A 13,768-nucleotide genomic window follows, 5' to 3' on the forward strand; every position below is an offset into this window, starting at 1 on the left:
TTTTATCTATAAAATCAGTGTATTTTTTTTTAGTGAGAGCTTTTAATCAAAAATGTGTCAAATCAAACGACACTAGACTAAGCATATTGTAGAGCAGCTGGTAGGAAGGGGAAGAGGGGAAGAAGGGAAGAACTTCTATCCCCTAACCTCCAATTCCGCTTTGTGCTTAAAAATATTTGAGGTATGTCTCTTTGTGATAGGCCCCAAAGAGACATACATGTAAAGCATGCGTTTAGAAAGAAGTTGTTAAAATTGAGCTATTTAATCTAGCAGTTTGAGAAGAGCCCCCACCCCTCCGATACTGCATTAACCTATATAGTATCAGACTTGAATTTATCAGGGCTCATATTAATGATACTTTCTGGGACTTTCGGACGATTATCAGGTATATATTAAGCTGGGAATGCGTACAAAACATTTTCGGAATCTAAAAAGATCACCGATTCTCGTTATTGTGCGCGGGATTGGAATAAAACTTTGACACAATTGGTGCATATATCGCTTAAAGAATTCATAATTTGTCACTTGAGATTATCAAGAAACAATTAATACTTTAAAGTAATACAGTATGGTTGTCTAATAATATTGTAAAAGCAATTTAAGACTAATGTTGGCCCTTTGTATGGTGATTGTTTTGTATAGACCAATCGGGTTGATCCTGTTTAGACAGGAAAACAAGTAATACATGCCACGGTAAATATTTTAAGATTGAGCATTGCAGGCTTATTTTTATGTCGGCTTAGTTATAGAGCATTGCAGGTTTATTTGTATCTCGGCTTAGTTATAAAGCACTTTGGTTTTTGCAATCAAATCGCATGATAAGAAAATTAAACCACTTGGTAGCAGCAGCACCAAAAGAGGGCACCACCAAGGAAAGCACACAGTCAACACAAGACTTAGAGGAAAAGGTGAAATTTAGAGAAAAGAGGTCAAACTCAAACATAAAAATCCTCCTCCCACCATTAACAAATCATCTCTTATATTGAAGATATAAAAAGAAAACTGTGGAAAAGTTATAGATATTTAGCAACTAAATCAGCCAAAAACATCTTTACTTCTTCTGACAAGTACATTTGTCCTTCTCACATTGACATGTGGACTGGCATGTACACTCGGAACTACAGCATGGGCAATCGGTCTTTGCAGTCATTATAATCTTGTTCTTTTCTTTTGATTAATTGGTTAGTTTGAAACTTTTACTCGGTTTTACTCAGATTGGTAAAATGTGGGGTTGAAGAAAAAAATAAATTAAAGAGTGGAAGTGAAGGGGAATTGATCTTCCTTTTATATTCCCACTCGAGGAGCTTGATGAAGCCGCCCCTTCCCCCTCTTCCCCCGCCTCGGCGCCAAATTGCATATAAGGAATGTAGAAAAAGTGGTCTCAACTACTTGCGTTTCTGACTTTTTCTCACTCACCACTACATCAAAGCACAGTCTGTATTTCGTTATCAGTTGATCCAAACACCAATATTAGCTCTCTATCGGCAGCAACTAAATATTAGAATTGCTTACTAAAACCTCCACTCCACAACAAATCCGCTTTCTTCCGTCTTCTTTCGCATTTCTTTCTTATTGCTTCTTAATGTCCGCCTCCGATGTCCGTTTTTAGATAAATTTTATACGTTGCGCGGCACCGCTCGCCCTTTTAAAGGGGGCCTCAATAGGAACCACCAAGAGAAAATGCGAGAAAAATCAGGTGGTTTATACATTCTAAGGGTTGATGTTCTATATATATATTGAAGACCTGCAGATGAAAGTTTAGGGATTAGGACTTAACCGGGGGAGGGGCGTTTCTTGTCTGTCTTATTTGGGCAAAAAAGGTGTGGAAACAGATTTGTTTAGTAAAGCTCATTCATTATTCATCAAATTTCAAGTCAGTTAAATTTTTGATGCCAAACTCGTTAATGGGTGCATCCCTATCAATAATCAGTTGATACTTGTGCAATCTAGTTTGAATTTCGTTCAATTGCAACATAATGTGAACAAGTTGACCACCTCCATCATCCTCCTCCTCCGAATCTTCTTCGTACCATGCATAGGGTAAGCTACAAACTAATTCAAGTATCAATCGACTTTGGCCATCTATTTGATGCCAGTTTTGCACTAATTTATCCGTATTTTGTTTTAGTGTTGAAACAAGGTCATCTTTTGTATTTAAATCTTGCACTTTCAAAGTGAGCGTATCTAAATCGACATTCAAGGATGCAATTTCTTGGGATAAAGACCGAATTTCTTGTTTTTGCTTCTTTACTTTGTCAGTATCCTCCTCATAATCATCGCCACCACCACCACCAACTCTGCGTAGTTGATTTAGATTTTGAATTTGAAAAGCTAAACCCTGTTTCCCACCCCTATTATCGTCATTATCGTCGTATAATATGTTTAAATACTCTAGAATTTTCTGCTCAGAAGTATTCAAATCAGCGTGGTGGATTGCTTTTTGTACGGGATTCAACATCATGAAATACCTATTTAGCAAATCGTTGATCTTAGTTTCTCGATTAGCCAAAACTAAATACCGATAAAGATCTTGTAAGGATGATGGAATCATGAATTCTTGTTGAATCTTTGTAATTTCATCTGCCAATTTGTTTACTGGGGTATCTGTGAGATCCTTGAGTTTTGTTAGGTATATCAAGTGGTTGAGTTTATAACTTAGCTTTTGATAAATCTCATAGTAGTATCTTTCTAATTCATGAATAGTTGGCCAGGTATTATCCTCAGAATCCTTCTCCTTGACACCCTCATCTAAATCTTTTTTCCTCTGTACTAACTCGTCCTTGTCCATTTCTCAGCACTACCAGCATTACTAGAGATAGTTATCAGTAAAACATCTTGATATCTCCAAAGCAAGAGGGAGAAAAAAAAAAAAGTATCATCACCTTTGGTAGAAGGCTTTGAAAGGCCCTTTTTTTTTTTTTTTTTTCAACGGTACAAAAATTTGATGATATCAAATTGGCAGCTGTTATCATTATCAACAACACCACCGGCAAGTGGGCTTACCAGCTTTTACCCAAACATGTTTCAGACAGACCATTCCTTAGTCAAAAGAAAGCTCTTACAATTAGCAGCAACAGGTAGATTTAGTTCCTTCACACCAAAACAGCTCTATACTACATTTAAACAATTATCATCATATCTTTCGCAGTATGAAGATAAACTTGACTTAATCGAGCTATTTCAGTTATTTGAACTCAAATTCTATCTATCGATATTGACTAATCACGACATAGAGGCTAAAAATATACTTGACAGGTTGAGTGACCAGTTTGGCCACGATGTGAATTCACAACGAATTCGAATTCTACAATCTATTTACTACGAAGCACAAGGCCAATTGAAAAAGGCTGGTGATTTGTTGAGTGAGAATCCCGATGAGTTGCAATTGTCTAGAAGATTGACCACTTTTGCTCGATATGATCCTACCGCAGAAAAGTATATTAAGAATTTGAATTTTTATTTGAATTTACAACCTGCTGATGTTCTAACCTGGTGTGAGTTGAGTGAAGAATATAGGAAATTGGGATTGTATGATAAAGCTATCTATTGTTTGAATAATGTCATTATAGTAGAGCCTACTGCCTATCCGATTTTTTATAAAATTGGACTATTAAACTATTATCATTTTTTGCAATTAGAACAAGAGTCGAAAGAGGATAATATCAAAAAGGGTAAGTTGATTGAATTGATGAATGTGTTGATTTTAGCGAGAGATAACTACTTGTACTCATTGGAGATAAATGACAAGTATGACAAATCATGGGTTGGCTTGTGGAGCATTGTGAATGCAGGGTTTGCATTTAATAAAAAATTAAAGAAAGTAAGTGAAAGCAGTAAAGCTATTAAAGAGTATTTAAACCAAGCTGATCAATTGAAAACAATTGTTGAAAAGAAATTGAAGCAATTGGATATTGAGATAGAAAGCAGAGTTGGAGCAAAGGGCTGAAAGGAAGATGGGGAGGCACTTTATTTCTCTCTTTTTTTTGTCTGCTCTAAAGGGGCAATGTATACTAGAGGTTCAGTAGAAAAGCAAGATTCATTGTTGAAACGATTAATTTCCTCTCCTATGGTGGGTGTGCCACATTAACCTTGTATAGACCTCACACAAGTTATATCACGTGACTTAATTGAGTAGACACGTAGGTTTGGTAGGTACACATGGACCGAGATATTGATTAAGATCAACATGTTGACCAAATTGCATACCAACAAGGGATCATTAATGATGCTGAAGGAGAAGCAAATCAGAGACATTCTACAAGTTTTCAAAAAAACAAAAAAATCAGGGACAAAATAAATTGCAATTTTTTAAATACTTCTATAAAGCCATAAACTTCACAAGAACCAGCATCTAAAAACTTATTAGCAAATCTTCATTCCAAGCAAATAAAAAAAGAAGCCCTATTCAATTCATCATCATTTCATAGATTTTCTTCTCATTTTGTTAGCTGTAGACGTTGTTAGCTTATTTTTTGTCACATTTGCATGAAGATTCAGAAGCACATTTGCAATCTGAACCACATTCACAACCTTTTGAGGAGTAGTTAACTAATTGAGCGACCATTGTAATAATGTAAAAATATTTGTTTTCTTTGTTGTTTCTTTGTTTGAATAAGAAAAGACTTCTTGATATTCTGATAAAATGAATCTGCTTCTGAAAGGTGGGAGATGTGCTACTCTATTTATACACTTTGACAAAGAGGCGAAAAAGGAGCGGTATTTTAGCCAAGTGCGGCGTTTTCCCAATTGGGAAATGTCCTTGAATCGGTCAAAAAGAGGAAATCATCTGGCGTTCTATCTCTTTCCATCTCTCTCTCTTGCTGTAGAGAAGAACCTAGATTTCTTTGTGCTACTGCAACCTCAATTCCCACCGCCCCCTAATCACCAACTACCAACCGATATTGTCCTTACATTACAACGCATTAATATAAAGGACAAGGGGGGGTTTTTTTTGTTGATCCCGGTTCGTTGTTATGTTACATGGCACAGCAAAAACAACTCAACAAAAGAACTAGTAATACAAGCAATGGCAATTATACCGCGACAAAAAAAACACTGATGGCAGAAAAAAAACAACTAAGGGCTATGAAACCAAAGGCTATAAAATTAATGGCTATAAAATTAATGGCTATAAAACTAAATGGCTAAAAAGCCAATGGCTAAAAAGCTAATAACACAAGATTTGATGTCAGCTTCTGAACCTTCTTTTTTTTTTTTTTTTTCTTTTTCTTTTTCTTTCTTTCAACTTGAGAGTAGGGCTTTGGATTTATTTGTTATACGATGGCATCTCTTTGCCCCTATCTAAGACAAAACAAGCACAAGCCTCGTTTGTACCACTTGTCTCTATTACCTCTCTTGTCTTGTTTTTATGAGGTGACATAGGAAAGGCTAATAATATCTCATGGTTTTAGACCTACTGAGAAGGAAAGACTCCCCCGCCTTCCTGCCTAGTGATATTTTTCTTTTTTTTTTTTTTTGGCTTGGGTATGAAATCTTTATGCTTTTGCTGAGGGATAATCGCCAACTTAGAGAGAAAGAGAGAGAGAAAGAGAGAAAGAGAATGTGTGTGCGTGCGTGCGTGCGTGTGTGTGTGTACGTGTGTGGCTAAGGAGGATGCCTACTAAACTAAAACCTTGATTATAGTTTATAATTAAATTTAAAATAGTTTGTAATTAAATTTCTCTATCAACTTGGCTATTGCGCTCCCTTAAAATTCACCTTTATAATTTAAATCATCTCTTGCTAAAACATCATCTAAGAGTCCAGCAGAAGCTGCAACTAAACCTAAAAATGGTCTAGAAGGATCCAAGACTTTAGATAAGTATTCAGGGTGGTATTGTGTACCAACAAAAAATTTATGCATCAATTGAGGTAATTCAATCATTTCCATACGTTTCCCTGTTTCGTCTTTACCTATGAATTTTAGACCCTTGGCTTCGATTTGCTCGATAAGCTCGGGATTGACTTCGTATCTGTGTCTATGTCTTTCATGAACTGCTTCCGCACCCCCATAAAGTTTACGCAACACACTATGTTGTGAATCCTTGGTAAATCTTGTTTCGTGTAATCCTAGTCTCATTGTACCACCAAGTTTCACTTGGTCAACATCGGGCATGTATACAACTGAAGGGATGATTTCCTTATCTCCTTTTTGATAATTATCAAATTCTTGAGATGTTGAGCCCTCTATACCAACAACATTTCTAACAAATTCGATAACGGCAATTTGCAAGCCAAGACAAACTCCCAAGAATGGAACATTGTTCTCTCTAGCATACTTTGTCGCAGCAATCATTCCCTCAATTCCCCTTGAACCAAATCCTCCTGGAACTAATACACCATCTGCTTGACAGACATAATGCCATGCTTGATGGTAATTTGATAAATTTTCTTGCTTCATTTCTTCTTCCAAATTGGACGATTCTACCCACTCTATCTTCAACCTGCGGTTACATCTCATAGAAGCATGCTCTAATGACTTTATCACCGACAAGTATGAGTCGTGCAAATGGGTGTATTTACCAACAAGGGCAATGGTAACAGTTTCAAATGATTTATCATGGGCAGTCGTCAAATTGATCCATTTGGTTAAAAGTTGTTCACCTTTTACCAGTGCCTGTGGATCAACTTCGCCAATTGTTAACTTCTTCATCAAGAACTTCATCATTTTCTGCTGCTTCAATAATAATGGAACATGATAAGTTGAATTGACATCATGAACAGCAATAACCTGATCAGGCCCCACGTGACAAAACATTCCAATCTTACTAATACTTTGATGATGCAACTCCTCTTGACATCTACATGCAATCATATCCGGTGTCAACCCCAAACTTCTCAAATCCTTAATGGCAGCTTGTGTAGGTTTCGTTTTTTGTTCTCCGTGAATAACCGGTACCAAACTAACATGGATCAATGCAAAATTATCCGAACCAACTCTAAACTGGAATTGTCTTAATGCCTCAACAAAGGGAGCACTTTCAATATCTCCAACGGTACCACCTAATTCAATAATACAAACCTCGGGCTCCAACCCAGTATCATCAACTGGAATCACGGCAACAGATTCAATCCATTCTTGAATAGCATTGGTAATATGTGGAACAACTTGAACTGTTTTGCCCAAATAATCCCCTTTTCTTTCCCTTTCAATAACTTTGGAATATATTTTACCCGTGGTGATGTTATGATTTTTAGTCAAGGTGATATTCAAATATCTCTCGTAATTACCTAAATCCAAGTCTACTTCACCACCATCGTTCAAGACAAAACACTCGCCGTGTTCTAATGGTGACATCGTACCCGCATCAATATTCATATAGGGATCAATCTTTATAGATGTTACTCTCAACCCTAGAGTCTTGAACAACAAACCTGTCGATGACGCTAAAACACCTTTACCAATACCCGAAATAACACCTCCGGAAACAACAACGTACTTCATTTTTAAACCCCAACTACTTGATGAAACGCGTTAATTGAAAAAAAAAATAGAAAAAATTTACCAAACTTTCAATGGTATGCAAAAAGGTAGAAAAGGATAATATGGGTAGAACAAAAAAGCTAAATCTAGGTCTTCAACTACGAAATCGAAGAAACTATGCCCTCTTAACTAATGTGAGTTAAGCGGGAAGAAGAAGAAGAAGAAGAAGAAGAGGGAGAAAGAAGGGGGAGAAGAAGAGTAAGTAAGTTTAACTCGTTCATTGTTTGGTGAACTTTTTTTTTTTTTTTTTTTTCAAGCTCTGCTCGGTAGCACCACCTGATTTGAGCCATCTCTTCAAAAAAACAATGTCGGCCAATATATACACTTTCATTAAGGGTTATGGAACATTGTAGAACCCAGAAAGTACCTTTGAATTAGTCGGAACAGGTATGCTTCTTTGATATATGCCTCTTCCAATCCACCATGGCTCTCAAATAAAACACCACAATGAAAATGGGTCATGGCAAGGAATTTCATGAAAACCAGTTGTTTCCTCAAAGTAGTTGTATATTATTATGTAAATTTTGTTCTCTATAATTCCATTTCCCTGTTTTACCTAGGCCGCGCCGCCAGGACCCTTTTCTGAGATCCTCAACTTGCTCAACATGGTGCTTGCTACTAAGTGTTGCTCCATTATCGAGCGAACCGAAAAAGTGCCACTAGTCGGTGTTGCTCGATAGTGTCGATCTGCTCGATAACAAGCTACAAAGTGCTGCTCTACTACCTCGCTCTGCTCAATAGTGTTGTAACAAGCTCACAAGTGCTGCTCACTATCTCGCTCTGCTCAATAATGTTATAACAAGCTAGTCAGTACTGCTCACTATCTCGCTCTGCTCGATAGTGTCGTAACAAGCTAGTCAGTACTGTTCCACTTTCTCGCTCTGCTCGATAGCGTCGGTACTCATACAATTTTGACACCTCCTATCTGATTATGTTCATTCATTAAAATCTGCGCCTTGCCTTGTTTCATGAGATGTTCCTGAATCACCTTAATCAATAACAACTCATCCATATTCTGTAATTCTTCAGGCAAAAGACTCTCATTATCAGTGTCAAGGTAAGCAGCAGCAGCATCATCATCATCGTCATCATTATTGTTCTCTCCTCGACCCTGTCTGGTCAATTCATAAAGAGTGAAAACCGTTCCTTTTTGTCCCGTGTTCGATATATAATCGTAGAGAATATTCCCCCAGTCAACTATGCTTCTCCAATATATGAACATCCCTAATTCCGGTTTTTTATGATTGATATATTCTGCCTGCTTCGTGTGGATTAGATGAGCTAGAATTGTAGACCTGAAATCAGCATTGACATGACGATTGATGGATTTGTTTTGAAATAGCAGAGGCAACGAGGTCTTGGATGTTTGCGAGTGTTTGGGAAGACCCTCGCTGGTTAGCGATGTTATTTTGTAAAACTCACAATATTGTAGTATTATATTGGCCCATGATTCCAATTGTTGTTGTTGTATGGTTTGGTTGGGCTGTTTGGTATAAAATGGTGGGAATGAGTGGATCTTGGGGAACTCAAATTGAGGTCGCAGTATCGACCTCGACTCTGACATCCCTGTACAAGTATGCAGGGGTAAGAATGGGGAATGAAGTTTCAACCCGCTCCAAAGTGTCGATAGGTGGGCAGGATATTAATTAATATATAGATGACATTTTTCTACAAATAGATTTAAAGCTACCATATAAACTTGGATAGTGTTACTTACACTTTGTGAATAAGTCCAAGACAATATAGAGAAAAGTAACATACGTCTCCGTCATTATTGAGAGCCACGAGCCCTTTGATTTACACTACATTTCAAACCTCCCCACTTCATTTTTTCTTTTAAATGTTTTTCAAATTCATTATTATACAACAACTCTTTCCATATTCTACTTCAAACTCTCCTTAAGCTTCAGCCATATCTCTCAAACGACGAATAGTCGATCTAACAGTAGCAGCAGCAGCAGTAGACACAGTGTATGCACCACCAGCAACGGTCTTCTTACAACCTTTACAAGTCCAGATACCTGCGGCACCTCTTTGAACAGTTCTTTTACCACAGAATGAACAATCGTATTTGGCGTGTTGTTGAACTTCCAATTTCTTGGTTTGTCTTCTTAATGATGAACCATATCTGACACCAAATTTACCGGTGATTCCTACTTTCTTTGTTCTTTTAGTCCTACAAAAAAAATATTGTTAGTAAAATTTGCTCAAAAGGAATGCATTATGAGAAAGACAAAAGGTTGAATAAGTCACATCAAGAACTTTGGATTTGTGAGAATTCATTAATGTATAAATTTGACTTAAAGGTTCACAAGCCTCTTGCGTTGTGATACTAATTGCAATTGGTTTTTGACATATTTAACATCGAGATAAGACATTCATCGAGTCATCAACCCATCGACTGATTTGCCTAGTAACAGTAACACTTTATAAACTTCCCCCTCCTAACAGAACATATAATCTGTCACTCCCACTCTCTTCTTCTCTTTCTTTCTCTCCCTGTTCCTCTTTCATTTCCTCATTCAATAAACTATCCTCTTTTCGTCTTTCTCCTAAACATGACACCTTGTTTCTGGTATGTCCACATACATTTTTGTTCTACTATGGTTATTAAAGAAACGTTAAAAGAAGCTTTCAAAGATTTCACCCTTTTCATTCTTTTTTTTTTCAGTTCATTGCAGGAAATTTTCAGTGCGAGTTTGCCTAACAAATTTTTTTGAACTTCTAAATTGATTAGGGTTATAGCCCTTGTGTATTTTGGTAGCACAAGTAGAACCGCGCGCCTTATACACGCGGTAGAGAAGTATACAGTCAAACTCGTGGGGAAAAAGGGAGGGGGAGGTTAAACTAAAAATATACAGAAACCACTCATCTTGTCCTATTTTCATGGGGGTGGCCTGACCTCACTGCTTCCTATTTCTGTTATTCTGTCTCTTTTCTGTTTTTTTTTTTTTTACCCGCTTATCAGTTATCTTTTCAGTTCATGCAATTTTGTAAATACATTAGGAATTCTATTTAGACTACGTAAAAAAGAAGAAGAAAACAATCAACTTTTCTCAAAATTTTCCGTTAATATATCACATTCTTGGAAACAAATCTGCAGGTGCCATTTCAACATCCTCTACTTCATCCTCTGTATTCCTGTCAACTGGCATTGGCGCAACCATGGTTTGTTGTAGCTGTAATGGTTGTTGCTGTTGCTGCAATAGTTGTCCTTGTTGTGGCAAAAGCCCCTCGTTCGGTCTGAACACACGAATTGGTAAACGGTGTGGTGGTTGTGGTGACTGTTGTAGTTGTTGCGCCTGTTGTAGCTGTAGCTGTTGTTGTAATTGTTGTTGTAATTGTTGTTGTAGCTGTAATGGTTGTTGTTGTAATTGTTGTTGTAGCTGTAATGGTTGTTGTTGTTGCTGCTGCTGCTGCTGTTGTTGTTGTTGTTGTTGTTGTTGTTGTTGTTGTTGTTGTTGTTGTTGTTGTTGTTGTTGTTGTTGCTGTTGTTGTTGCTGCTGCTGATTAATCCCTTCTCTTCGTTGCATTATAATTTCAGCCAATTCTGGATTCATATTGATATCGCGAGGAACCGCCATACCTCTCCTTTCCCATAGATTCAATTCGTCATCTTCAACATCTAAATCGCCGTTAAGAAAACGACGTCTCCTCTCATTAAATAAAGTATGCATATCACCTTGATCCAAGTGATAATTTCTTTCCTCCATTACCTGATTTAAATAGTTTCGCAACTGATTAACACCATGACCACTAAACACACAAAAGAGGGATTTTTGATGTTCATTAAAATCTGGAGGTGGGTCCCGGCAGTATTGAGTTATTTCCCTTCTTAAAAATGCAGCAATCCCAGTAAGAGATAAATGTGTTAATTTAGGACAACTTTTGAGCAATAAAAATATTGGGCCGATATTCAAGTTTGTACAGTATGACAAATGTACTCGTTCCAAACAGTCTTGTTCACCACGACGTCTCACCAATTCCAAGATTCCCGAATCCGTAATTAATGAGCATTTCACCAATCCAATCCTTCTCAATTTCGGTAAATTAGCCAATTCGACTAATGTCCAGTCGGTCAACTGCGAGCAACATGCAAGATCAATATATTGAATACGATGGCAATACCTCACCAATGCAGCAACACCATAATCTGTGATTAAGGCACAGTGTCCCAAGTGTATATAATGCAAGCTTCTTCCCAATTGACTTAATGCCCTCAAACTAGCATCTGTAATTTGCATGCATTTACTCAAAACAACATTTCTCAACCTTGGTGCACAAGCAACTAATTTCTCAACTAGCTTATCGGTCACTGCATTACACCCTGTAATATCGATTATCCTCAACTTTTCCAAAATAAAGCCTTCAGGTAACAATTCAAACAATTTATCAGTTATTCCCGGGGCATTGCTTATACGGAACTCCCTCAATTGAGACAATTCCAAAAAGATCCTCTTCAAATGCAAGTCAGTCACGTTTTCACATCCATGCAAATCAATCTCCACCAACGATTTACAATTCTCGTACATCGCCAATATACTGTCATCAGTAATATTGTTGCTGGAATTGAACTTTAGCCTCTTTAACATTGGGCAACTTCGTAGTAATTTAACAATTGTTTTTTCGCCAACGTTGCCGCACCCTGGGGCATATAAACCTTGCAACCTCGGACAATTTTCAGCTAATGCATTTATTATATCATCGTGGATATCCGTAACACCGGTCAAGTCAATCGATTGTAATCTTTCGCAGCCCTGTAACACATTGGTTATTGGAGTTCTTGTTAATTTTGCACAGTTGACCAATGTCAATCTTTCCAATTTGGGACATCCTATAAATAGATTCAATAATTTATCATCGACTAGTTTAGTCATAAACGACAAGTTTAGTCTCTTGATAAAGTGTCGATAGTCCCAATGGGTTTTTCTCCTATCGTACTCCATCACTTGTCTAATTTTTTTGAAAGCTGAGTCATTCTGCATATTGGGACGAAACCATAGCATCTCGATGATCAAATCGGCAATCTCTCTACAAGTTGTCGCCAATAAATACCAGTCTTTTCTTTCCAAGTAGTGGAATATCTGTAGTAGCACCTCAGTGGGTAATCTTAATATAGCTCGTTTATTGACCATCTCCTTTTCATCAACATAGGGCCCATGAGGCCGCTTGATACTAGACAACCTGCGTTTTATCACTAAAGCCTTTCTAAGCTCTTCATAGTCATAATACTCATTGTCAATCATAAAATCGTTGTCCAATCTCTCTGTTCCGTAATAGTTGCTTTCTTCAGAGCTGTTGTTGCCATTGGAATTATCGCGCCTAATTTCCTCATTACAACTGGTGGCGTTGCCGTTACCGTTACTGATACCGTTGCCGTTGCCGTTACCGTTACTGATACCGTTGCCGTTACCGTTGTTGTTGTTGTTGTTGTTGTTATTGGAATTGGAATTGTTTCTGCTGTTGCTCGAATCCATATCTATATCGACAATCCCTTCATCATATAGCGATAGCTGATTTCTGTGAATATGGCCTCTCGTTTCCACAGTATGGTTGGATTGCTGATAATCCTCTAGACTCGTAGGGGAACTCATGGAAAAAGGGGGGGGGGGGGAAGAAAGTAAACTGTGTGGTTATATAAAAAAAACGCTTCGATTAAGTTAAGACACGATTTGTGGAAAATCCAATAAGTGTCGATATGGAAGAAACGGCGTTGAGGTATAAAAATGCGGTACCGTATTCGTTGTAATTGTTACACACGTAGACTAATAGACTATTTCTCTCTCTCTCTATCTCTCCCTCTCTCTCTCTCTCTCTCTCTCTCTTTGTGCGTGTGTGCGTGTGTGTCTGTGTGTGTCTGTGTGTGTATGCCTCTATGTTACCAGTAATTGTGTATTAGTAACAGCTTTGGTGTAATTATTGTTATTTTCGTTTCACTGAGAGAGAAAATACTTGAATGCTACCATATGTGGAAAAAAGATTTAAGGTCAAGGAGACTGCACGATGGGAAAAGGATGTAAGAGGAAAGGCGGGATTAAAGATGGAGATAATAAGTTTGTGGGCTGTTTTTTAGAAACACTATCCAACACTATCCAACACTATCCAACACTATCCAACACTATCCAACACTATCGAGCAAAGCGAGATAGTGTAGCAACACTTTGTAACTTGTTACAGTCGAGAGTAGCGTAGAGACTATCGAGACACTATCGAGCAAAGCGAGATAGTGCAACAACGCTTTATAACTTGTTGCAACAACACTTTGTAACTTGTTACAGTAGAGAC

At 37.5% G+C, this 13,768-nt stretch overlaps 6 protein-coding genes across 6 annotated transcripts; 1 reads left to right on the forward strand and 5 right to left on the reverse strand. All coding sequences in view use genetic code 12, as the record gives it.

Moving 5' to 3' along the window:
* Nucleotides 1-1,855: 1,855 nt before the first annotated feature.
* On the reverse strand, nt 1,856-2,788 carry KGF56_003607 (uncharacterized protein; the record flags this gene model as incomplete). Its single annotated transcript, XM_049324957.1, has 1 exon — nt 1,856-2,788. One exon carries the CDS (start codon nt 2,786-2,788, stop codon nt 1,856-1,858), a length of 933 nt encoding a protein of 310 aa, XP_049179309.1.
* A 231-nt stretch (nt 2,789-3,019) lies between these two features.
* On the forward strand, nt 3,020-3,946 carry KGF56_003608 (uncharacterized protein; the record flags this gene model as incomplete). The annotated part of the gene is made up of 1 exon (XM_049324958.1): nt 3,020-3,946. The coding sequence occupies one exon, from the start codon at nt 3,020-3,022 to the stop codon at nt 3,944-3,946; it is 927 nt and encodes a 308-aa protein (XP_049179310.1).
* Nucleotides 3,947-5,707: 1,761 nt separating this feature from the next.
* On the reverse strand, nt 5,708-7,444 carry URA7 (CTP synthase; the record flags this gene model as incomplete). Its single annotated transcript, XM_049324959.1, has 1 exon — nt 5,708-7,444. The coding sequence occupies one exon, from the start codon at nt 7,442-7,444 to the stop codon at nt 5,708-5,710; it is 1,737 nt and encodes a 578-aa protein (XP_049179311.1).
* A 940-nt stretch (nt 7,445-8,384) lies between these two features.
* KGF56_003610 (ESCRT-II subunit protein) lies at nt 8,385-9,047 on the reverse strand (the record flags this gene model as incomplete). Its single annotated transcript, XM_049324960.1, has 1 exon — nt 8,385-9,047. The coding sequence occupies one exon, from the start codon at nt 9,045-9,047 to the stop codon at nt 8,385-8,387; it is 663 nt and encodes a 220-aa protein (XP_049179312.1).
* Nucleotides 9,048-9,382: 335 nt separating this feature from the next.
* On the reverse strand, nt 9,383-10,074 carry RPL43A (60S ribosomal eL43 domain-containing protein; the record flags this gene model as incomplete). The annotated part of the gene is made up of 2 exons (XM_049324961.1): nt 9,383-9,659; nt 10,049-10,074. The coding sequence occupies 2 exons, from the start codon at nt 10,072-10,074 to the stop codon at nt 9,383-9,385; spliced, it is 303 nt and encodes a 100-aa protein (XP_049179313.1).
* A 486-nt stretch (nt 10,075-10,560) lies between these two features.
* On the reverse strand, nt 10,561-13,077 carry GRR1 (SCF ubiquitin ligase complex subunit; the record flags this gene model as incomplete). Its single annotated transcript, XM_049324962.1, has 1 exon — nt 10,561-13,077. One exon carries the CDS (start codon nt 13,075-13,077, stop codon nt 10,561-10,563), a length of 2,517 nt encoding a protein of 838 aa, XP_049179314.1.
* Nucleotides 13,078-13,768: the final 691 nt, after the last annotated feature.

This window comes from Candida oxycetoniae (genome assembly GCF_023343755.2).
Source record: "Candida oxycetoniae strain CBS 10844 chromosome Unknown scaffold33, whole genome shotgun sequence".
Taxonomy (NCBI): domain Eukaryota; kingdom Fungi; phylum Ascomycota; class Pichiomycetes; order Serinales; family Debaryomycetaceae; genus Lodderomyces; species Lodderomyces oxycetoniae.